Below are 26,348 nucleotides of genomic sequence, written 5' to 3'. Positions count from 1 at the left end.
GTTAACCTAATCGGTGTTCCTGGATTCTGTACCAGTACAAACTTGTTCTCTGCAAGTAACTGCAAACTTCCCCACATGAATCAGAGGTGAAGGACGTATGATATCAGACACATTGTCGTTTATCAAATTGTAACGGAGAACATACACCCCGCCCGGGTATTGAACTCGCGACCTGGTGATTCGTAGATCTGCGCTCTCCCTATAGAGCTAAGCGGAAATGTACAATTAACCTACATTGATTTTAATATCTGCCTAAAGCGACAATCATAGCCTGTTAAAATGATTTGTTTCAATAAAAAGTTTTCTTACATATTTACTTATGAACAAAATTTACAGAGTGCCCAAGCGCTAGCTTGTATAAACTTGTTTCACATTCAATAACAGTGGCACCATTTTTATAACCTTATTTGGTAGGACTCAGTGTTACAAGAAACTGCTCCGCTGGAAACAGGAAGCTATTGTTAATGTAGAAATTCTGTTTTATACCATGTAGAAAGATATGGTTGATGAAATCACTCGGAAGTAATTAACCTGATGACGTGTATTTCTGAACTCAAATTTTCCACACGCACCAATAGGACTTTCTTTTATTTAATACTTTCTTTACTTGAACATTACAGTTAACAAGTTGTAAAGAAGTTACTGAATATTAACCGCATTTCTCACTTATATTCAAGTAAACAATCCAACCCGATAGCCAAAGTACTAGTCTTCCAAATGTAAATATCATTCATTGGATTTTTTGCCACCGACCTGTCCCAGGCTGTATCATAATGTGTTCCTACAAATGTTTGTTCTTCGCTATGTTTTTGGAGCATGTCTTCCATGCACATATCTATAATAAACTATAATGTTTTGATCTGAGGGGACTACGTTTTTGGAAACTGCCCTTTCTGCCTATTTCTAATGATTTAACTCACAACGAAAGAGAATTTATGGATCTAATAAATGTTCTCGGAACGCACTAAATCACTTTCTTATTTCTTTTTATTTACAATTACTTACCCACAGAAGGGCATGTTAGGGTATATAACAATTGAAATAAACCTTGAGGCTTTTTTCTTGTTAATGGTACATCTATACTATTTAAACTGTGTTTAATCAATTACAGATTTTGCACTATATTCCATTTTTGTCTGTAAAATACTTTGTTGTCATTTCATCCTTTTTAATGATAGTGTAGTTAACCAAACACACTTGCTTTTCCCAACAGAACAATCCTTAAACACTTTACATCCTGATAGTTTTCAATCCTTCCTCACCAAACATCTCTGGATCCACGTCGATGGACACAAGACGTTTTTGACGTTCATCACGATCAGCATCTAAAATATAAAAGGTTTAACCTTATAACGCATTTGATATAATCATGATATTATATTCATGCATTCAGCAAGTGATTAAGTCTGTCAAATAACACATCTGATATGAATCGAAGCAAGATAGATCTGTCAAAATATAACATGACTATTTGACAACTTCCATGTCAAACAAGTTCCGCAGAAAGTATGGATAGCAAGAATTATGTAATAACAATTCATAACAAATTAAAATTTCGTAACAGCAAGGTAAACAGTTCAACTAAATTTTCAAAATTTCTAGTGCTGAGTACACAATGTTATGAGTCAGTTTTAATATTTCAAAGTCCAAAAAAGGCCATAACTCTATAACAAGAGGGTCATGATGACCCTGGATCGCTCACCTGAGTAATATGAGTTACATGTTTCAAATGTCAAACTGATGTTCTTTAGAAATTTTTTTGGAAAATTTTCTGATGTACAATCAAGTAACCCCTGGGGTGGGGCCAATTTTACCCCGGGGTCATGATTTGAACAAAGTTTGTAGAAGTCTATTAGGCAATATTACATATCAAATATCTAAGATCTAGGCCTTCTGGTTTATTTTTAGCAAATTATGAAGATTTCTCTATGTACAATCAAGTAACCCCTGGGCTGGGTCAATTTGACCCGGGGGGGGGGGGGGGGGTCATGATTTGAACAAATTTTGTAGAGTTCCACTAGGTTTAAGAAAATTTTTGAAGATATTCCTATGTAAAATCAAGTGACCCCTGGGGCGGGGGACATGATTTGAACAAATTTTGTAGAGGTCAACTAGGCAATGCTACATGTGAAATATCTAAACTCTAGGCCTTCTGGTTTATTTTTAGAAAATTTTTGAAGATTTTCCTATGTAAAATCAAGTGACCCCTGGGGCGGGGTCAATTTTGACCTCGGGGGTCATGATTTGAACAAATGTTGTAGAGGTCCACTAGGCAATGCTACATGTGAAATATCTAAGCTCTAGGCTTTCTGGTTTATTTTTAGAAAATTTCTGAAGATCTTCCTATGTAAAATCAAGTGACCCCTAGGGTGGGGTCAATTTTGACCCCGGCGTCATGATTTGAATAACTTTTGTAGAGGTCCATTAGGCAATGCTACATGTCAAATATCTAAGCTCTAGGACTTCTGTATTTGAGAAGAAGATTTTTAAGATTTTCCTATGTAAAACCAAGTGACCCCTGGGGCGGGGTCAATTTTGACCCCGGGGGTCATGATTTGAACAAACTTGGTAGAGGTCCACTGGGCAATGCTTCACACCAAATATCTAAGCTCTAGGGCTTCTGGTTTTTGAGAAGAAGATTTTTTAAGATTTTCCTATGTAAAATCAAGTGACCCCTGGGGCGGGGTCAAGTTTGACCTTGGGGTCATGATTTGTACAAACTTGGTAGAGGTCCACTAGGCAATGCTTCACACCAACTATCTAAGCTCTAGGGCTTCTGGTTTTTGAGAAGAAGATTTTTAAAGTTTTTCCTTTCGGTTGCATAGAATTCAATTCTTTGAACAATTTTGAAAGGGGGCCACCCAAGGATCATTCCTGTGAAGTTGGTGTAATTCTGCCCAGTGGTTTTCAAGAAGAAGATTTTTTTTTTACAAATTGTTGACGCACGACGGACAACACACGACAGACATCAAGCAGTCACAATAGCTCACCTTGTCACTTCGTGACAGGTGAGCTAAAAAAGCACGACAGCAATGATGGTCCTAGATAGCTCACCTGAGTAAACTATTTCGGTATGGTCACACATAGAAATTATAATTATACAAAATTATTTTGAAATTTCATCAAGCCGAACATTTAACAAAGTTTCATTAAGATGATAAACGAAACTTATTCGAATATTTCCACTGAATGGTCAAAGGCAGATATTATTGTAGGTAACGAAAAATTTAGCATTGCATTAATGAATATATTACTAAATGCAAATTTATTATATATCAATGTCGAACTAGAAACATATTTCCAAGCTTTCAATTGTTCAAAACACAAATGGAAATGCTATTGAAACTTGAACATTTTAATGCTAAAAAAGAAAACAAACTAAACAAATTCAATGTGAAATGGAGTGATTGTTTATCTCTGCTTCCACTAGACAACTAATCTTTCTTTTATACAGCTAGTTTCTGAATATCCCCAGTGCTGCACCACCAACCCCTACTTTGTTTCTGTCCCTTCTCTCCCCACTCCAACCTTTCTTTTTTCTCAAGCTTTTTTGCATAGCCTCTCATGCCGATCTGGTATCTTTTATTTTTATTCTTTATTAAGGTTATAAGAAGTAGGTGTTACAAACAAGAAAGATGAATAACTGTGTTTTTGATTAGCTTATTATGCTTGTAGGAATTATTTCCCTTTATTTAACTCAATAGTATTTAATAATTTATTATACTATGGTATTGCTTTGACCCTTGTTTTGTTTAACACAATTGGTTCTGCCTTTGAGACCAGTGTAGATCTTGATTGGCCTGCACAGCAGTGCAGTCTGATCAAGATCTGCACTGTTTTTTCACATATTGGTCAGTTTCTTCTGGTAAACATTTTTTAATCTCTAGAAAGTACTGTCAGAATTGAAGGACAGACAAATTCTTTAAAGAAATCTAACATGGCAAGGGTCAGGGCTTTATACAAGTTTTAGATAATACAAATTTTTCAAATAACTCAGTATGTAATCACCTACTTATAGAATATTTCATATACTATATGCTATATGCTGTAACCTACTTTCGACAAATAAAAAAAAAAGTTTCATTAAGATTGGGTTACAACTATGGCCTCTTGAGTATTATCAAGGCAAATGTTAATGCATGGCACACAACGCACACTGGACAATTATCGGTCACAATAGCTCACCTTGAGCACCTGTGCTCAGGTGAGCAAAAAAACTTATTCAACTTGTTCTCATACAAAACATTTGTTCAAATAATACATTACCTGAATCACATCTAATAAAATAAATTACCTTCAATTTTCTTTTTTGTTAACTCTTGTACTCCATGTATCCTTCTCACATGTGATTTAAGCTCACCTCTCTGGGCAAAGGACACTCCACAAAAGTCACAAACTTCTGGTTTAACCTCTGCAAACAAGAAACCAGATAAATACTTTATATCAAATGCAATCATCCTATGATTTTTTACCATTTTTGCAGACCAAGCATTCACTACTTATTGATCAAAACTGAATGCTCTATCGAATAGTGTCAAACAGACCAAATAACACTGAGCAAAAGTATACCCACTTTTCTTCAATGGGGTCAGGAATATGTCATGTTCAAAATGTGTTGTGAATGGGCATTAAACTTCCTTTCTAATCCAAAGTGGAAACAAATCAGATTTCCAATTCTAACACTTCTAAGATTTTCTTTTACACAGAGGATTTCACCATGTATTGTCTTGTCGATTTAAACACATTTCGCAAAATGACCTACTTTTTGCTATTCCAGTTTACTCCATCCATTTACACCTAAAAAAGAATTCTAGATATGTATCCCTTTCTGCTGTAATTCCAACGTGTTAGAATGGAAATAGATTTAAGTTTTGCATGCTTTGTTGGCAAATAAAAAAATTTTTTTTCGTTCAGATGCATCGTAATTAATCACTCAGGCCTTCAGTCTTCGAGATTAGATTACTACGCATCTGAACACAAAACCATTTTTTATTTGCCAACAATGCACGCCAAACTAAAGTCTATTTCCCTATTCTAAGATGTTTAATGAAGGAAACCTAGAATTCTATCTTTAAGCTTTATGTGCCACAGGCAAAACATCAGAAGAATGAATATGATAATATATTCAGAGTGAAAGGTAGAATTTGGTTAAATACATGTAATTGAGCTGTCAAAAAGTACGTTGGTGCAAAATATTAATGTTAGTTTCTACATGATTTTGAGTTTCTTTTCCACTATATATCAGTGAAAGAAGTTTCCAATGATTCCATTGCATTTTGACTTGAGAAGTGATTAATATTATTATTATAGGTTAATTATTAGCTTTGTATCGGAAAATATGCACAAGTTCTTCACCGGAAATACTGCGCGACGTTAGGAGAGCAATATTTTTCTGCTGAAGAACGAGTGCATATTTCCCAGTGCAAAGATAATAACCTTTTATTACATATGCATCTACATGAATATAATGTAAATATCATAAATATATTCAATAGCTTGAATAGGATTGACAATACTGAACTAATTTGAAAAAAATAGTGCAACAACACACACTGAATTACATCATGCACCCGGTATGAAATTCAGGCATCAGTGTATGGAAAAACATTGACATTTCCGGTACCAGTGTAACTTAACGGGGAATAGAAACGAGTATGTAATAATCATTATAATTATACCGAAAGAAAAACATAAAACATTTCTTATTTCAACCAAACGGGACAGTTAATCCAACCCCTGCTTGTAAGTTACCAGTTCCCCTCTAGTAACTGAAAACTAACCAGAACATTTCAAAAGGGAATGCCAGTGAACTTTGTCTTCTGTCAATCATTATGAACCCTTTTCCTTGTATATATGATCTGGCTTAATGGGTTGGTTTAGCATAACCATAAGTTACTATTGACTAAATATTGATCCTCACTTTCAATAGCTTACCTTGATGACGTACGATATGTCTCCGCAAAAAACGTCTAGATTTGAACCGTTTTTCACATCCAGAAAATGTACAAATCCATTTGCTTGAATCTGCATGTACATCTCGTATGTGATTCCTAAGTCCTCGTTTATCAAACATTTTTTCACAATGAGGGCACTGATGGTCTCGTACCTTTTCTAGTTAAAACAGCAAAAAATATATTCAGGTATTAAGTGATATAAATTAACATTTTATAAATTGTATTTCAGTTACACGCATTGTACATGAAAAACTTCCTTATTATGTATTGTTTCTATTCAAATAATGAAAAGTGATACATGTATTCTCAAATATTATAAATCCGACCATCTAGCTCAATAGCGAGAGGGAAGATCTACGGATCACAGGGTCGTGAGTTCAATCCCTCAGGTTTGCACTGGAATCAATGAACAGTGGTTAAGTTAACACAACTGTCCGCTGTTACATAACTGAAATAATGTTGAAAAACTGTGTTAAACTTAAACCCAAGCCAAACAAACATATTGGATTCTGTTATGTTCTAATTTCTATAACAGCTTCTGAATATTTAATTATTTATTAAGACTGTTTATTTCAGTAAATGTATAGTTCATGAGAATCCTCTGTCCCTGCTGATGTTTAATTTTAAAAGAAATCATTGTATACTGTAAAAGCAGAAATATTTACTAGGTTTAATTTACACTATATTTTTTCGCGAGGTTATACATCCTGCGAAAATTAATCCTCACGTAAATATTCACCATTAGTATAATTCCAATTCAAGTAGAATACCACTTTTGCAATTTTACCAAACTGAATAGTAAACCTCAAACAAGAGCTGTCTCCATAGGATGACACATGCCCCCGATTGCACTTTGAATGAATAGTTATGGCCGATGTTAGAGTTTAGGACCTTTGACCTACGGACCTGGGACTTGAGCGCGACACGTCGTCTTACTGTGGTACACATTCATGCCCAATAATTTTAAAATCCATGCATGAATGACAAAGATATGGACCGGACACGCCCATCAATGCACTATCATGAAATATGACCTTTAACGTCTATGTGTGACCTTAACCTTTGAGCTACGAACCTGGGTCTTGCGCACAACACGTCGTCTTACTGTGGTACACATTCATGCCAAGTTATTTAAAAAACCAACCATGGATGACAAAGATATGGACCGGACACGAATGCACTATCATGAAAAATGACCTTTAACGTCTAAGTGTGACCTTGACCTTTGAGCTACGGACCTGGGTCTTGGGCGCGACACGTCGTCTTACTGTGGTACACATTCATGCCAAGTTATTTGAAAATCCATCCATGGATGACAAAGATATAGACCGGACACAAATGCACTATCATGAAAAATGACCTTTAACGTCTGTGACCTTGACCTTTGAGCTACGGACCTGGGTCTTGCGCGCAACATGTCGTCTTACTGTGGTACACATTCATGCCAAGTAATTTGAAAATCCATCCATCGATGACAAAGATATGGACCGGACACAAATGCACTATCATGAAAAATGACCTTTAACGTCTGTGACCTTGACCTTTGAGCTACGGACCTGGGTCTTGCGCGCGACACGTCGTCTTACTGTGGTACACATTCATGCCAAGTTATTTGAAAATCCATCCATCGATGACAAAGATATGGACCGGACACGAAAATTGCGGACAGACTGACATGTCAGACTGACAGACCGACAGATGGTTCAAAAACTATATGCCTCCCTTCGGAGGCATAAAAAATAATCAAAATTTTAAATTTGCGAAATTCTGACCCAGCGAAAATATTTGCTTTTATAGTAATCTAACTGAATGACTTTCCGGTCAATGGTGAAAACTGATGCTCAATAATTTAATTAGTTGTCAGGTATTTCATTAATTGTAAAAATATGCGAACATATTAGTGCCTCTGCCACCAGTGCAGACCAAGATCAGCCTGTACATTCATACAGGCTTATCATGGTCTGCACTGTTCGCTATTCAATCAGTAAATTTTCAGTGAACACCTCTTCAAATAATAAATGGTATTGCAAAAAATAGAATGATGGGCAAGTCCATTGTAGAAATTTGGTAGGCTAAAGGTTTAACCACACAATCTTATCTCCTTGTTTGTCAATTATAACTCCAGTGTTTTGGACTATTAACAGAGAAATGAATAAATCATATAGTTACAAACTTTTTCTCAGCCGGTGTGCACGTAGAGATGCCTTTGTATAAAACGTCTTTTCACATTCTTCACACTTGTATATTCTCTCCTTGTTGTGGGATTCCTTATGATTCTTTAAATAAACCTTCACCTTTAAAACAAACAAAATTGATCATTTTGTAATGTAAATTTTAAAATTTGCCTTAACTTTTGCAGTGACACCAATGTAAATTATTTATTTTGTTCGGTTTAACGTCGCACCGACACAATCAAGGGTCATATGGCGACTTTCTAGTTTTGATGGCGGAGGAAAATCCAAAATGCCCCTCCGTGCATTTCATCACGAGCGGGCACCTGGGTAGAACCACTGACCTTCCATAAGCCAGCTGGCCAGATAACTCTGACAACATAATCATCAATGCTAATAATTAGATATACTGAAGACGGAACATCTTTTAAACTTTATAATAATGGTTTCATCAGTTACAAGAAATGCTGCAACTTGGGAGTTTCAAAAAAGTTGATTATTTTTTCAAAGAAATAAACGTAAAGGCCCTGTAAATGAGTTCTCTTCTTTGTCTGTGGAGAAATTGCACTACACGGATGGATGGATGACAGGGGGACATCATACAATCACATAAGCTCACCTTGAGCCTTTGGCTCAGGTGAGCTAAAAAGAGAAACTGCATCAAAGCATTAACCAAGGAAGCCGGCACAAGGGCGATTAGGATAGGTCTCCATGTACATGTACTTTGTATGGTTGAGCTAAAAGCAAAAGATACTGATTGTTGATCTTCGTTAGCATTTTTCCAGATTAAAAATAAGTTGCTTTATGTTTCAGTATGGAAACAACATAATGTCATGCTACAGATAATGTAACTAAACTGAAATTTTGTTGTTTTGCATCACTGAAATGTCACAACGTAATTTCTGTTTAATACAAAAGTCATGTTAATTTCCTATACTTCATTTAAAAACACTAGACTGTATAAGATAAAGTGCTATAGAAAAAGAATTTCTTTTATATATTCTATATTTTGGTAAAATATGTTACGCAATAAAGATAATCTACCACAGGTTGTAGATGCAGATGTGAATACTCGGCAGAGCCTCGTTACTATCAAAAGAATTAACCTTGAACTGATTATTCCCATCTGAATCAACAAATATCTGCATCAACAACCAGTGACAGATTATTATAGTATGAGCAGATTTATAATAAGCCACAGAAATACCTTAAATGTTTTTCCACACTCATCACAAACATACACTTTATTCGAGTGGATGTAGCTGATATGCCTCTCACAGTAATCTATAAATACAATATAGTACAACTCTAAGCCAGCAGTTTCTGAGAATACTTTTAAAGTTTACAGAGAAAACTAGCCCCACCCCTGGCAGTCATGTTTATAAAATAATCAAAATGGTTGAAAGGAATTTGTCAGAGGGTAACTCAAGGAAAATTGCTGTCTAAACATTTTGTAATCAGGGTAGTTATTTGAAAGGAGGTTTCGAAGTTTTGCATAGAGCAATATAAGAGAAACAGCCAGTTCAAATGATGAATATGGAATACAGTATACTTACATTTACAGGAAAATACTTTTCCACATTTTTCACAAGTCGCAGGCCCAGTATCAGAATGCACAAGTTTCATGTGTCTCTACAATATAACATTACAAATGACATCTTGTTTACATAAAACTGCCTTAATGTCAGTTGGTTTGTCTACAATATAACATTTATATTTATTTATCTCTACAATATAACATTTACAAACAATTCAAAAAGCAAACATCATATCTATTATATTAACCCTTAGCCTGCTAAATTTCTAAAATGGACTGGTCCATCATTCACTTTGGGCAATACCATTTATTATTCGAAGGGGTGTTCACTGAAAATTTACTGACTGAATAGTGAACAGTGAAGACCATGATCAGCCTGCATGGATGTGCAGGCTGATCTTGGTCTGCACTGGTCGCATAGGCAGAATCACTTGCCGCCAGCAGGCTAAAGGTTAAGACCAGAATCAGATTTTTTCTATATATTAAGATGGGCATCCACAAAAAAAGTGATTTTCAAATATATGACATTGTAAATCATTGCTATACAGACATCTCAGTAATAATTCATATGCAAAAATATTCCTTTTCTGCTGGGTTTATGTATGAATGATAAAAAGCGTTATGATATATACCAATGAAATCTCTCCTGTATTTTTTAAATCAAGGGATTACTTGCTTTAGGCATGCTATCAAATATATGTCAAGCATCGTTAACCCTTAAAGCGCTAAACACAACTGATTCTGTCTCTGCGACCAGTGTCGATCATGATCAGACTGCACATCCATGCAGTCTGATCATGAACTGCACTGTTCGCCATTCAGACAATATCTTCGGGTACTTAGCATCCCTTTTAACAGCTAATGGTACTGTCCAAATTGAAAGATGGACAAGTACATTATAGAGTCTAGATATTTAGCAAGGTAAGGGTCAAGTGATAGTCCATTTTCACTGATATAACACTGGAAATAGATAAAGGTAAATAATAAAACAGCACATTGATCCACATTCGGCACAGGCCCCTCTTGATATCCAGGCCCAGCAGACTCCACTCTGTGAAGCCATATAAAATATTGCAGATCAAGGTTCTGTTATATAAATAATAACACTATTATATCTCAAACATAAATGAGAAAACCAACATAGTGGTTTTGCGACCAGCATGGATCCAGACCAGCCTGCGCATCCGCGCAGTCTGGTCAGGATCCATGCTGTTCGCTAACAGTTTCTCTAATTCCAATAGGCCTTGAAAGCGAACAGCATGGATCCTGACCAGACTGCGCGGATGCACAGGCTGGTCTGGATCCATGCTGGTCGCAAAGCCACTATGTTGGTTTTCTCATGGAACGGCTCAAATATATACATACCTTAATACACATCTTTTTCAATTTTATACCACAAAGTTGACATATAGTTGGCTGACTTAGAAGCTTCTTTTTCCGTTCATAATACTGCATTTTCCGTACAAACGACGATTTGAAAAAGTTTTTTCGTGGCCTTCCAAGTGTAGCTTGTCTTTGTAATTTACTTGTATTTTCACGACATTCAGATTCTATTTGTTCTCCCTTGCCAGAACTTCCATTCTTTGATCCTTCTTCATTTCCATCATCAGTGTTCATTTCTGAACTAAAGTTCACTATCAGTCTTTTAGAATCAGATTCAAACTGCTGTTTCGTACCCTCAAATCCTTTATCATCGGTAACGCTTTTGGAGAATCCATCTTCTAATACCGAAGACAGTCTATCATGTGATGAATGCTCCCGAGCTTCTTGTTCACTTAATGGTATCGGAGAAGATGAAGCAACTTTTTCTATGCCAGACTTTGTGATTAAACCTGCACAGTCTTCTAATAGAACAAAACACGTTCTTTTCTCTTGAAAATCTTTTCTAGTTTCCTTCAGTCTTTCTTCAGGAGGTAATTTGTTTTCCATGACTTTACTTTTTACATCCAAACACTGTTGAGAACCTACATAGACAGTTTTATCACGAAGTGAAACTGTATATGACTTACACGACTTTTTACAAGAAAAGTGTTTGAAAACAAGGCACATACTCTGATACCATGTACCACATGTACGGCATAAAAACTTGTCTATTTTGTTTGTTTCTTTAATTTGCTCATCTAATTCCTCAATGTCACATAGATGGAAACATTTGTTGAACTTAAATCTACCATGAGTTTGTAAATGTTTTAAAAAATCAACAACTCTTGTATGGCCACTGTTACAAAAATAGCACACAAATGGAGCAACACCAATTTCTTGTTTAATTTCATCTGTCGTTGTTTCAGATATCACTTCTGCTAAATCTCCAGACCCATCTTCCGAATCTGCCCTGGCTCTTCTTGCCTCTATATCAATATCATAAGAGATGACTTTTGGATGGTTATCCAGAATATGTCGATGCAACATACACATTGTCTTGAATGATTTCAAACACATCTGGCAAGCAAACTGCTCTGTATCAGTTAACTCCAGACAGTGCATACAATAATCTAGACTGTGCTTCCATTTATTACTGGTCTCACAGAGATGGAAACACTCTTGAAATGTCACTTGTTTATGTTCTGAAAAGTGTTTAAAATACAAGAAAATATCTCCATACCCTTGCTGGCATACACCACACTTGAAAATGAACTCCTTAACAGTTTTTTCTCCCATTTCTTCTGCAGTCTTGTTCAATTCCTGAAAAATAGAAGTTATAGCAACATGTCTAATACTTGCAAATAATAAATTTCTAATCCACTTTTAAACATATAAAACAGGTACAAGAACTGTACATATAGCAATTATTAGTACTGAGCATAATATTACTAGTATTGTGTAGCAAGTACTTAGTATTGTACATATAGCAAGTACTAGTATTGTACATGTAGCAAGTACTAGTATTGTACATATAGCAAGTACACGTATTGTGTAGTAAGTACTTAGTATTGTACATATAGCAAGTACTAGTATTGTACATGTAGCAAGTACTAGTATTGTGTTGTAAGTACTTCGTATTGTACATATAGCAAGTACTAGTATTGTGTTGTAAGTACTTAGTATTGTACATATAGCAAGTACTAGTATTGTACATGTAGCAAGTACTAGTATTGTACATGTAGCAAGTCTAGTATTGTACATGTAGCAAGTACTTAGTATTGTACATATAGCAAGTACTAGTATTGTACATGTAGCAAGTACTAGTATTGTACATATAGCAAGTACACGTATTGTGTAGTAAGTACTTAGTATTGTACATATAGCAAGTACTAGTACTGTACATGTAGCAAGTAATAGTATTGTACATATAGCGAGTACTAGTATTGTGTAGTAACTAAGTACTTAGTATTGTACATATAGCAAGTACTAGTACTGTACATGTAGCAAGTAATAGTATTGTACATATAGCAAGTACTAGTAGTAGTATTTTACATACAGCAAGTACTTGTAGTAGTATTTTACATACAGCAAGTACTAGTAGCAGTATTTTACATACAGCAAGTACTTGTATTTTATATATAGCAAGTACTTAAAGTATTGACTTTCCAGCTTAGATGGTGGAGGAAGTCCCCAGGTGCCCCTCTGTGCATTATTTCATCAAGAGCGGGCATCTGGGTAGAACCACTGACCTTCTATAAGCCAGCTGGATGGCTACCATATGACAACTTAACTGACGCTGTTTTTATTTTCTGATGGTCGCGTCCATTAAGTTATGGTGAAACCCCATTTGGTTTACTAACCAGTGTCAAACTGCAACATCTCGCACAGCCTCTCGTGAGAAACTAATGATGTCATGCAACAGTTCAGAGCATGTGGTTATTTTTGAAAATCAACATCAAGATTTTACCTATTTGTGAATTTTATTAAATCATAAACATACCGTAGATACCCATGTATAATGCCCACCCGTGTATAATGCGCACACCCGATTTTGACCCAAAATCCTTGGAAAAAAACATTTTTGGTCAATTTTGAGGTGGATGGAAAACGAAAGCAGAGTTTACATCGACAACGGTAATAAATTTTATTTCCGCGGCGGAGAGCAGCATGAGTCTCGCAGTACTATAGATTTTTGTTTTCTCGAAAATAAAACCAGTAAAATATTGTTTTATTTGTTGTTTTACCTTTTTAATTAACTATTTTGAATAAATAAACAGCAGCTGATTCAATATTTCGGAATGGTATCTTTCAAAATGACATGAGCTTCTCAATTCAAACCAATAACAAAAGGTGTGATAGTCTTTTTGTCACGACCAAATAGCCAGTAATTACCGGCAATTAACGTGTCACCTCTTGTCAATCATGTTGTTCACAGTTTGATCTCGGTTAAAGATAATTCTCGGTCTTTAATTAGTATCATAATATTTGTGATTTATTAACATTTCTCTCATCAAAATACTTTTAAATTTATATGAAACTAATTTTATTTCCCCTTTAGGCAGTACTTGCTAGAAAGAACTGACCGGTCAATTTCTTCCCCCTCTAGGCAGTACTTCATCTGTTAGGTGGGCGAAGAAAATGTCTGGTCAGTTCTTTCCCCCCAGCCAATACTTGGCCTGTCGGGTGGGGAGAAGAAATTGACTGGTCAGTTCTTTCCCCCCTATCATATACTTGACCTGTCAGATGGGGAAAGAAATTTACTGGTTAGTTCTTTCCCCTCTAGGCAGTACTTGCTAGAAAGAACTGACCGGTCAATTTCTTCCCCCTGTAGCTAGTACTTGCTCTGTTAGGTGGGCGAAGAAAATGTCTGGTCAGTTCTTTCCCCCCTAGCCAGTTCTTGACCTGTCGGGTGGGGAGAAGAAATTGGTCAGTTCTTTTCCTGCTAGCCAGTACTTGCTTCTGGGTCAGTTCTTTCCCCCCAGCAAGTACTTGACCTGTCAGGGGGGGGGGGGAAAAAATTAACCAGTCAGTTCTTTCCCCCTAGCCAGTACTTCCCCAACGTGATAGGTCAAGTATATGCTAGGGGGAAAGAGCTGAATGGTCAATTTCTTCCCCCACCTGATAGGTCAAGTATATGCTAGGGGGGAAAGAACCGACCGGTCAATTTCTTCTCCCCACCCGACAGGTCAAGTACTGGCTAGGGGGGAAAGAACTGACTGGTCAATTTCTTCCCCCACCTGATAGGTCAAGTATATGCAAGGGGGGGAAAGAACTGACTAGTCAATTTCTTCCCCCACCTGATAGGTCAAGTATATGCTAGGGGGGAAAGAACCAACCGGTCAATTTCTTCTCCCCATCCGACAGGTCAAGTACTGGCTAGGGGTGAAAGAACTGACTAGTCAATTTCTTCCCCCACCTGACAGTAAAAGTATAATGCTAGGGGGGAAAGAACTGACCAGTCAATTTTTTTCCCCACCTGATAGGTCAAGTATATGCTAGGGGGGAAAGAACTGACTGGTCAATTTCTTCCCCAACTTGATAAGTCAAGTACATGCAAGGGGGGAAAGAACTGACCGGTCAATTTCTTCTCCCAACCCGACAGGTCAAGTACTGGCTAGGGGGGAAAGAACTGACTGGTCAATTTCTTCTCCCCACACCACAGGTCAAGTACTAACTATATATAGGGGGGAAAGAACTGACTAGTCAATTTCTTCCCCCACCTGACAGGTCAAGCACTGGCTAGGGAGGAAAGAACTGACTGGTCAATTTCTTCTCCCCACCCCACAGATCAAGAACTGGCTAGGGGGAAAGAACTAACCAGTCAATTTCTTCCCCCACCTAATAGGTCAAGTATATGCTAGGGGGAAAGAACTGACTGGTCAATTACTTCCCCAACCTGACAGGTCAAGTATATGCTAGGGGGGAAAGAACTGACTGGTCAATTTCTTCCCCCACCTAACAGAGCAAGTACTGGCTAGGGGGGAAAGAACTGACTGGTCAATTTCTTCTCCCCATTTGACAGGTCAAGTACTGGCTGGGGGGAAAGAACTGACAGGCCAATTTCTTCCCCCACCTGACAGGTCAAGTACTGGCTTGGGGGGAAAGAACTGACTAGTCAATTTCTTCCCCCACCTGACAGTTCAAGTATAATGCTAGGGGAGAAAGAACTCCGGTCAATTTTTTCCCCAACCTGATAGATCAAGTATGAACTTGGCCCAGATTTAATCAAGGTAATCATTCTGACCAAAATTCATGAAGATTAATTGAAAAATACAGCCTCTATCGCATACACAAGGTTTTTCTTTGATTTGACCTAATGACCTAGTTTTTTGACCCCAGATGACCCATTTTCGAACTCGGCCTTGATTTCATCAAGGTAATCATTCTGACCAAATTTCATGAAGATTAATTGAAAAAAACAGTCTCTATTGCATACACAAGGTTTTTCTTTGATTTCACCTAGTGACCTAGTTTTTGACCCCAGATGGCCCATTTTTGAACTCGGCCTAGATTTCATCAAGGTAATCATTCTGACCAATTTTCATGAAGATCAGTTGAAAAATACAGCCTCTATCGCATACACAAGCTAAATGTTGACAGACGACAGACAGACAACAGACGACAGACAGACGCCGAACATTGAGCGATCACAGAAACTCACCTGAGCATTGCTCAGGTGAGCTAAAAATTTGATTTGACAAAAAAAACATTGATTAAAGTTACAAAAAAAGAAACATACAGGTTTATTCAAATGAAAAACAATACCAGTTTCATCTGAAATTTAAATTGAAAATGAATAGACACTTGTATCCCAAATAACAATACCGAAAGAATCCAGTACTTGAAGGGAAAACTTGACTAGGGGGAAAGAACTGACTAACTAGTCAGTTTCTTTCCCTATCAGAAAACTTATTCTAAGGGGGGAAAAAACTGACTAGGGGGGGAAGAAACTGACTAGTCAGTTTTTTCCCCGGGGGAAAGAATTGACTAGTCAGTTTTTTCCCCGGGGAAAGAACTGACTGGGGGAAAAACTGGGCTGTTACACCGGTGGTAAAAAAACTGCGCATTATACATGGGTATCTACGGTAACCATTTTTGATAAAATTCATAAAAACCTACCAGAGAAATGTTAAATTCTTAGAAAAGGATCATAAATAACGATTCTATACCGCCTATTGGTTTTCAAAATGAAGAGTATCCGGAACAGGTGTCAACTGCAATGGCGAATAAAATATTGCAGTCAGGGGTACCAAACTGAAATTTGTTGAGTATAAACTTGTGTTCAAAGTAAGTTGCATTGATTATTTTATGCCAAATCAAAATAAAAATGGGTTAGAAATATTTTAAAGTAAAAGGTGAGTCCATTGCTTTTCATTTGATGAAATTATAGCGTGACAGTCTTCTGGAACAATTCCTGGTTAGATTTCAGTATGGGATTCGTTTCAGCTCAGAGATCCGTAACAGCAAAGAGCTATAAAAACAAGTGAATGAAGTATTGCCATGCAATACAAAGTCCCCTACTGGAAGGCACCTAATTTTTTCTACTGCAGTATAACATAATGAACTGATATCTGTCAATGATGTATAAACAATATTGTACTACATATATACAATATGTTATAACATTATAACAACACACTTGGATTAAAATGTGCATATATAAAAACCCACAGTTGTTTTCATATTGAATTTTTTGGGCTGATTATAAAAATGTTATCATGTAAGTTATTTATAGTAACAACAAAGGGAAATTAATCTTTAAAAAAAAAAAAAAAAAAAAAAAAAAAAAAATAATAATAATATAAGTCCACAAGAAACTCTTTACCAGGTAGAGATAGGTCAAAATACACCTAAAAATTGGATGTAACATGCATGCTGTACCACAGAAAAGTGGTCTCGATTTTTCTCTACCACCAGTAATAAAAAAGTTACAATAAAATCTATTTATAGTAACAACAAAGGGATGTAATTCTAAAAACAAGGGTGCCTCATGGTGTTGAACATTTGGTCCAAGTTACATCAAAATCCCTCCATGCATGAAGAAGAAATATTCCGTACAAAGTCATTCTTGAATTTGACCTTTGACCTCTAAATATGACCTTGACCTTAGAGCTAGGGACCTGGTTCTTGCGCATGACATGTTGTCTCATCCAGGGGAATATTTGTGCCAACTGATATCTAAATCTTGCTTTGCATGACAAAGTTATAGACCGGACAGGAAAAAAATCCTCTTGACCTTTGATCTCAAAGTGTGACCTTGACCTTTAAGCTAGGGTACTGGGTTTGCGCATGACACGTCGTCGCATCATGGGAAACATTTGTGCCAAGTAATATTAAAATCCCTTCATGGATGGCAGAGTTATGGACGAGACAGGAAAAAAACTCTGTTGACCTTTGACCCCCAATTGTGACCTTGACCTTTGAGCTAGGGGTCCGGGATTTGCGCATGACACGTCGTCTCATCATGGGGAACACTTGTGCTAAGTGATATTAAAATCCCTTAATGAGTTATGGACCGGACACGAAACAGACCCTGTTCATGCTATGTTAACATTTGACTGCTAAGTGTGACCTTGACCTTTGAGCTAGGGGTCTGAAAGTTGTGCATGACACATCGTCTTATTATGAGGTACATTTGTGCCAAGTAATATTAAAATCCCTTCATAGATGGGAGAGTTATGGACCGGACAGGAAAAGCCTTGTTGACCTTTGACCTCCAATTGTGACCTTGACCTTTAAGCTAGGGGTCCAGGTTTTGCGCATGACACGTCGTCTCCTCATGGGGAACATTTGTGCCAAGTAATATTAAAATCTCTTCATGGATGGGAGAGTTATGGACCGGACAGGAAAAAAGCCCTGTTGACCTTTGACCTCCTATTGTGACCTTGACCTTTGAGCTAGGGGTCCGGGATTTGTGCATGACACATCATCTCATCATGGGGAACATTTGTGCCAAGTAATACTAAAATTCCTTCAAGGATGGGAGAGTTGTGGACCGGACAGGAAAAAAGCCCTGTTGACCTTTGACCTCCTATTGTGACCTTGACCTTTGAGCTAGGGGTCCGGGTTTTGCGCATGACACGTCGTCTCATCATGGGGAACATTTATGCCAAGTAATATTAAAATCCCTTCATGGATGACAGAGTTATGGACCGGACACGAAATTGCGGACGGACGGAATGACGGAATGACGGAAAAGAGCATTCCTATAGTCCCCAAAACTGGTTTTCAACCAGTAGGGGACTAATAAATAGATCGGCAACTTGAAAGGCATATAGAGCAAATCTCGCTAACATCCCGTGATAACTGAATGACATCTCGTTTACCAGAATTAACGCTTTCTCCGCGCGCCATTTTGTATTCAAAAGCAATCATTCATCGATAAATTAATTATCACCGTATGACCACGCTTCTTTTGATGGCAAGAAACGTGTACCTTGTGTCTTAAGACTATTTCACATTAAACTTAAATATGTTGTTTTAGATGCTAACATGTATTTTAAATGTAGTTTTAAAGGTACAAATTGTAACTCCATGCATGACGATGTTTGTTTTTACCAAGATAACGCCAATTCACGCTCTGACACGAGATCACGCGAGATTACAGCCAGTTGCCATTCTGTGTATTTTTATACTTCTTTGGTAACAGTATAAGGAAGCCCCAAATGTAGCATAATGTTATGCAATAAATATTAATTAACATTATATATTATAAAACAATACTTGGGAAATAATACATATATAGTGACTATATATGAAATCATACATTTTGTATCTGATGTTTAAATGCACCTTATATTTCAAATGTTATAGATCTTGTAGTACATAGTTACTTAATATATTTTTCATTGCTATGTTTATTTTCATTTCCATGCCAATTCTACCATATTTAAATTAAGTCTAAACTTGGCTTACAAGTACAATCTTTATACCTTGTGACATAACTAATTGATACTACTATCCCTTAATTGAGACAGTTTAATATTTGATGTAACATTTAATACAACCAACGTAGTCTGGATAAAATAAACTAATTTTGACTTGTACCATCTGTCAACTCTGTGTATTAACTGGACAAAACACTTTTGTCATATCAGACACTTTAAATTGTCACCTACACTCAAATTACTTTTCAAAATTAGATACATTGTCATTTTATATGTTTTCTATGTATTTTTATGATATTTGGGCAAAGCAGGCTAGCTTAAACTGGACTTTGTTAGGTAATATTGATGAAATCATTTGTAAAATGTGACACATAAAATTATGTCATAAAATTGTCAAAACAGTTCTTTTAGGACCTAAGTCCACTCTGTAAAACAGTTATTCATTGGCTAAAAACTTAAGTCCAAAATTGTCTTAATAAATTTAATTGGCAAATGAAATAAGTCCGCCTACCCTTTGATTGGCACCTCGGAAACTACAAAATGCGAGATGGTAAGTGGAAGTCACAACAACCTTCTTGACGGAAATAAAGAGTATTGCACTTATCATCTCGTCATTATTATTACAGGTATGTGCATTCTATGTTATTCTCTAATTTTTACAAGTTTTCATATTTTTCTTGTTAAGGACTTCAGCCTTAAACACATTGCTTATATTTTACTACTTTGGCATTTTTTATGAATACCTTAAGAGAAACTTTTATTCTGTACTGTTGTTTATTTATATTTTAAAAAGTAAAATTCTTTGTCATAAAATAATGATGAAAACTCTTTTCTTGGCATAAGAATGAATAGTAGCATGCTATATTGTTATACTTGTACATTCTGATGTGTGTATGTTCATGAGTGTTTAATTCTTTATATTACAGTTTTCTTTCATATTGATTTAAGTTCAACTTTATTTTCATTTCATGAATTTTAGTAAAATAGATTCTGGCATTACCATATTTTAGTTTTACATCCGTGAGATTAAATAATTGCATTGGTAAATCTTAGAATTATATTCCTAGTACCTCTTGCTTCACTAAGTGAGTGTTCATGTTTGAATGTTTAGACTTTGCTTTTTCCCCACAGCAAACATTTCTGAGTAGAGATTTTTCTATGTAAATTCTTTAATATTAAGTAGAATATTGTTTATTGTAAATCCTTATTAGAATATTTTAAGTAATGCCATGATCTAGAATATTTTATTGTTAACATATGTTTATTATATGCTACATATGATATCGGTATGTAATATATATTTGTTACACAACAACCTTCGTGACGGAAATAAAGAGTATTGCACTTATCATTTCGTCATTATTATTACAGAGATACACGCAAAAATATACTCCAACAACTCACGGTGTAAAAACAGCATATAAACAACTCTGAGCTGAAAATTTTTGGCTACTGTACCCAAAATTTTTGGCAAAAGGTAAAACCTTTATGTGATGTACCTCGATAGATAGATAGATAGATAGATAAATTTTATTTTAAGTCGGCAAGACAGAGAAACAATACAACATAAGCGACATGCGCTTTTTAACCGACTATATCTATAACAAACATATATTAAACAAAATATAACAAAGATAAACACATAGATACTGTGCTGTCGGGTAATTTGGCGCACCTAAGATAAACTTTGACACATAGATTGATCATTTGTATATGGATAAACAATTCTTTATCATTTTTGTGAAGAATTAATCTTTCCCTAACATCTTGCAACATTTGATAGCAACTTACCTCCATTAAAATTGGTCAAATATCACTTGCAGCTGACAAACCATAGTGTTTACATTACGTCATTTCTGTCGGCTAATTCCTGCGCATGCTTAAAACTGAAAGTCATTTATAGTCTATTTCAACTATCCTAGATATGTTATACCATTTGAAAAGTATTAGTCATTTGTGGAGAAGTGATCTGAAAACTTTGATGTCATTGTAGTACACAAAAAAACTGAGTTAATAGGTTCCATTTTAAGTATTATTAGTGGCCACTTTGAAATGTTTACTCTTCAAGTATAGTTTAAACTATGAATTTCATTATCAAATGAAGACAATAACATTTTCAGGGTATGACCTTACACTTATCCTTTAAATAATGATACAGTGTACGAAATTCAGATCTGAATCCACTAGCCTGTTCGGGCTACCAGATAGGGAATTTTCCAAGCCCGACACCAATTTCACTAGCCCGAACTTTAACACCTTAAAATACTTAAGTTTTGCACCATATGCCATTTTGTTTTACAGACATCTCTATGCATGTTTGAAGGAATAAAAAAGACATACATGTTTGCTATGTTTATGAAAAAATTTAACTCTAAATACTCCAGTCCAGATCAGCATCGCCAGAGTCCAAAAGCAGCGGACATGACACTCCTTGCCAAACGAAATCTAAAATCTAACGCCCGATTTTTTTAGGATCCGCACTCGCCAATTACTGTTACTCTGACTGTTGGCAATTTGGAAGATGTCAAAATGAGTGCTGAATACACACACAAACGCTGATAGCATAATTTAAGCTCCGCCTACTTCAGGTACTTGTGAGATTTTCGCGAGAAGTGTGAAAGCTAATCAAATTATCTGTTACACTAGAGGTAATTGTATTTAGCCAATTAGCGTTGCGGTTACGTCTTTGACACTTTGCGTTTGATTGTCAACACATGAGAGTGCAAAAAAGAACAATAATTCCATAAGCGTTCCTCAGTCTGGAGGATGCGTGATGCCTTCTTAGCGTTTATTAATGGAGATCATATGAAATCACGATGCTATACTCGTTTAATTAGCAAGAATTTTAATCAAATTAGGAAAATTCGGTAGCCTGGTCGGGCTTGTATCTGGCCTGGTGCACAGTAAAGTGCCCAATTGGGTTAGCATCTAAGTCAAAAAATAAAGTTTTTACTTTGCCTTGAAAAATACCTTTTTTCTATACTTCAACATGTTGTGCACAAGGATCAGTACCCAAATAGATAACTTTTTGGGAATTTTTTGCAAAAAAGTGGATTTAAGTTGCCATGTCGGGTTGGGGACAGACATTACACTGTCACTCAAATTAGATTCCTACTGTAAATGTTTTATGCAAAACCACTTCTTTTATGTGTATTTTCTAATAGTTTGAGGTCACAGATAAAGAAAATATCAGCCTTAACTCTTTGCTTTTCCATTTATTAAAAAAAATAGCTAATTTCTTTGAAATTACGATTATTTTCTGTTAATTGTAAAATTCACTTTAATATAAAATTTGGAAAATGGAACATTTACAGCTGGAAAACACCTTTAAAGCAATTAATTAATACAAACAATGAAGTAGAAACATAAATACTCTTAATTATATTACATTTAAGCAGAAAATATCATAAATAAATAGTGCCGGAAACGGGGGACGGACATTACATAAAATGACTGGTTCAGCTTTTATAACTACTTTGGAACATCAATTACTCTGAAATTCAAATTTCTTAACTAAGGAAACATTTGTGTCATTTCAATAGGTAATATGTCTATAAATATAATAAATGGTTTTACTAAATGATAAAGGAAATTCATTTCAGACATTCACTCAAATAGCAGTTAAAAAGCGAGCAAGATTGAAGAATTTCATTTTTACTAATTTTCAAAAAGTATTCTGCTAGTATTAAGCAGTATTTGTCAAAATCAGCTTTGCAATCAATTCTTTACTGCATATTATCATATATATGCAAGTACTGTTCTTTTTCAAAGAAAAAAACATACATGCAGTACACGCATTCCCATAAAAATAATCCATATCTAACAACCTTCCAGTAGAATACAAACATATTAAATGTAGATGACCATAACATTACTGTATCAGTTTAGCTTTCTATCAGTGCTGTGTTAATGGTACAAAAAGAAATAATGATAACATAATAATGTTCTGTCTATGACTGAAAAAATATAACACTTCAACACATTGTTTTTTTTTTTTTTTTTTTGTATACTTGTTTGTATACTTGTACCAGTATTTTATTTTTCACGGTTTAATTTAATATAATACTTTTTTTAAAGGGGGAATTCCTTGGCAAAAAAGGCGAAATATATCCTTACTAGGGGTTTTAATTTTATACAATACACTGGATTATAACACTTACATCAAAGAGTGTTGTTTTAGGTAAAGATTCCATAATGATCAATTAAGATCCAGTTTCGGGGTTTTATGGTCCCTTGTATATTGGCACCCTGTTGAGAAAGTGTGATTTTGTGATCTTCTATGGCCACCTGTGTTTTATGGCATGTTGTTGCCATCTCAAAAGGTCACTAATTAATTATGTTGTTTTTGATGCATCTTGTGACCCTTTATTGTGTTGATGAAAATATAAGAGAAAATATAAAAGATAAGAAATATACAGTAGGGCACTAGGGGAGGGGGATCAAGTGTTTAAACAGTATGGTAGCATTTCAAATTATTTTAATTTAATTAATTAATTACTAAGGGACAAAAGAGGAGCATAGTTTTCTGGATATGATGTTAAAACCTATAAATTACAACACTATAAATTTCAAGAAGACAGAAGACTAAAACTCTACTTACTTTTTTCAACATGTAGTTTTAGTACAAAAATGTAATGTCCATCCCCCAACATTTTAAATGTGCTTATAGATAATATTTGGCAAAGTTTTACTTTATATATATACCCATTAGTCTTTTTTCATGTTTTTTCATGAGTTCTTTATATGAAAGTAAAATTCATGTATGAAACTGATTCATTTTGCTGAAGATTTCAACAAATTTTGACATTTTTTTACACACACTGTGTTTTTAAGAAAAAATGTCACAAAAAAAATGTATTTTAATGATTTTAAATGCATTTTTTAAAAAATTTCAGTTCTTATTGGTAAATCAGAAATAAAAGGAATTGAATTTGACAGAAAATAACAATATTATATACAACATTTAAAATCAATGATAAGTGGGGACGGACATTACGGGGACGGACATTACATATAACTTTTACACTTTTGTCAATATCTAAAAAACTGCTTGATGGATTTCAACAATTTTTGGAAATGTTATTCATGTCATCATATGTAATAAAAATGTGCTGCAAATTTCTAGTTTTATAACACTTAATGAAGTTTATGGTAGGGGGACGGACATTACGGATTTTTTGTCACAAACTAACTTTTGATGACATATTCAGCTATATTTATTTATAGACTTGATGTACAGAAATGATACTTTGACTATTTCAACTTACATATTTTTCAAACTTTTCAAGGCCATCCCACCTGTTCTAGCACCAAAAGATACTACTTTTTTCTTCACTTTTTTAAGTATAGCATTTTCAGATTTCTAGGGCGTTACATCCATACAACTTTGGTTCAAACCATGATTCTCAGAACAAGAAATACAGAAGAACATGATGTTATATATCAAATGAAAGCAAAGATATTTTTCTTTCACAAAATTTAATAGTGAAGATGTAAAAAAAGAACAGAATTTCTGTGAGACAGCTTGCAAAAATGATGAAATTTTAGATGCTAACCCGTTACATGCAAAAATGGCTAATTTTTGCCTAATTAAACTTGTCGCACTACTTTATTTCTAAATTTTCATGATAAATGATCACCTGCACATCTACATCTGTATCATACCTTACTTATAAACTTTATTTCATAGTTCTATCATGTACTTTTTGAAAGATGGGGCTATGTACATGATTTTTTGCTGAATTGGGCACTTTACTGTGCACCAGGCCATCTGCGAAAAATCGGTAGCACGAGCTGGAATTTGGTAGCCTCGGGCTATCGGACTACCGCAAATTTCGAACACTGTTGATACAGACTATAGATTTCCAGGTCTATGCAATGTTGACATATGAAAAAAAGTGTTAATCTTTTTCATTGGATTTCACTTTCATGGGATTTTTTGACAGGAGTGCACATTGACAATTGCATTTAATTGCTTTATATAGACATGATAGAGGGAAAAATGTTATTTGGCATTTCTGAGTTTGTCTACATTAAACAACGGAGCATGGCAGCCATTTTTAACTCGTTTCGGGTCAGTAATCACAGCTGTCCAGCAAAATGAAATTAAGTTGGGGTTTACCAAATTTCATTCAGGAAGGCAGTATCTTTAGTATATTTTGAACAGCTTTGCTTTGGAAAATACTTACTTCATATTGGAAAATCTTCTTTTACTGTTTAACAGTGTACATTGTTGTAAAAATGTCGGATAAACGCATCTACAAACGCTTTTGACGCCAGAGATTGTTTACGTGAATATGCAAATGAAGGTGCGCAGAATTACCCGACGCGCCGAATTAGCCGAAACTACTGTACCTATATTTGATGATCAGCGTTTAAATTCAATGTGCACCGTTATTTACTCAAGAATTAAAAATAATTCATCAATGTACAATCCGTTTCCGCTGTCCATTATAATGCAATATAGGTCTAGTAACTCACCTCTTTTTTTATTACAAATGGCGTATTTAATACTAAGGGAGGTTACTCGTTGTTCTTAATCCCGTACCGTACCTGTACCGTACAATTCACCGTATAGACAGGTCAGGCACTGCTATTGTTTCTTCCATAGACGCCCATGACCTTGTCAAATTCTCCAAACTTGAGAAATGACATTAAAAGGTGATTCTTCCAGTAAGACAGCATTAATTTCAGTCATATAAAAGTATCAATTTATATAAGTTTAATTATCATAACCATTTTCTTACATTTTTTCTTCAGACAAATCTACCCCCTTAGCTGAATGGCATCTAGAGGCAAAATTCTCACTGACACCTACTTTTCTTAAGAGATTATTGAAAAGTCAAGCATTCAGTTAGACACTCATAAAAGATTCCAAATTTAGAGAAAACATTATATTGCTTGATTTTGACATAAATTTTAAGATTGTAAACATAAC

At 35.3% G+C, this 26,348-nt stretch overlaps 1 protein-coding gene across 3 annotated transcripts; it reads right to left on the bottom strand.

The window, feature by feature from the left end:
* Positions 1-575: 575 nt before the first annotated feature.
* On the bottom strand, positions 576-26,348 carry LOC128552848 (zinc finger protein 454-like). 3 transcript variants are annotated; one of them, XM_053533909.1, is made up of 8 exons: positions 25,766-26,348; positions 11,028-12,344; positions 9,682-9,757; positions 9,333-9,409; positions 8,128-8,248; positions 5,935-6,111; positions 4,295-4,411; positions 576-1,325 (listed from the first exon to the last, which is right to left on the bottom strand). In XM_053533909.1, the coding sequence occupies exons 2-8, from the start codon at positions 12,318-12,320 to the stop codon at positions 1,231-1,233; spliced, it is 1,956 nt and encodes a 651-aa protein (XP_053389884.1). In that variant the 5' UTR covers positions 12,321-12,344; positions 25,766-26,348; the 3' UTR covers positions 576-1,230. The 3 variants fall into 3 exon arrangements, with proteins under 3 accessions (XP_053389884.1, XP_053389885.1, XP_053389883.1); XM_053533910.1 differs by lacking the exon at positions 25,766-26,348 and adding an exon at positions 25,600-25,738; XM_053533908.1 differs by lacking the exon at positions 25,766-26,348 and adding an exon at positions 21,203-22,275.

The sequence above is a fragment of the Mercenaria mercenaria genome, unplaced genomic scaffold (assembly GCF_021730395.1).
Source record: "Mercenaria mercenaria strain notata unplaced genomic scaffold, MADL_Memer_1 contig_3219, whole genome shotgun sequence".
Lineage (NCBI taxonomy): Eukaryota > Metazoa > Mollusca > Bivalvia > Venerida > Veneridae > Mercenaria > Mercenaria mercenaria.
The sequence above is the reverse complement of the archived record's forward strand: the minus strand, read 5'-3'. Positions and strand labels throughout refer to the sequence as shown.

What these genes read in the sequence shown, in the direction of transcription:
- LOC128552848 (XM_053533908.1), bottom strand. An exon ending in AGTGTGGAAAAACATTTAAG is followed by an intron (nt 8,249 to 9,332) that starts GTATTTCTGTGG and finishes TTTGTTTTAAAG; the next exon opens with GTGAAGGTTTATTTAAAGAA. An exon ending in TGCACACCGGCTGAGAAAAA is followed by an intron (nt 6,112 to 8,127) that starts GTTTGTAACTAT and finishes TGTTTTAACTAG; the next exon opens with AAAAGGTACGAGACCATCAG.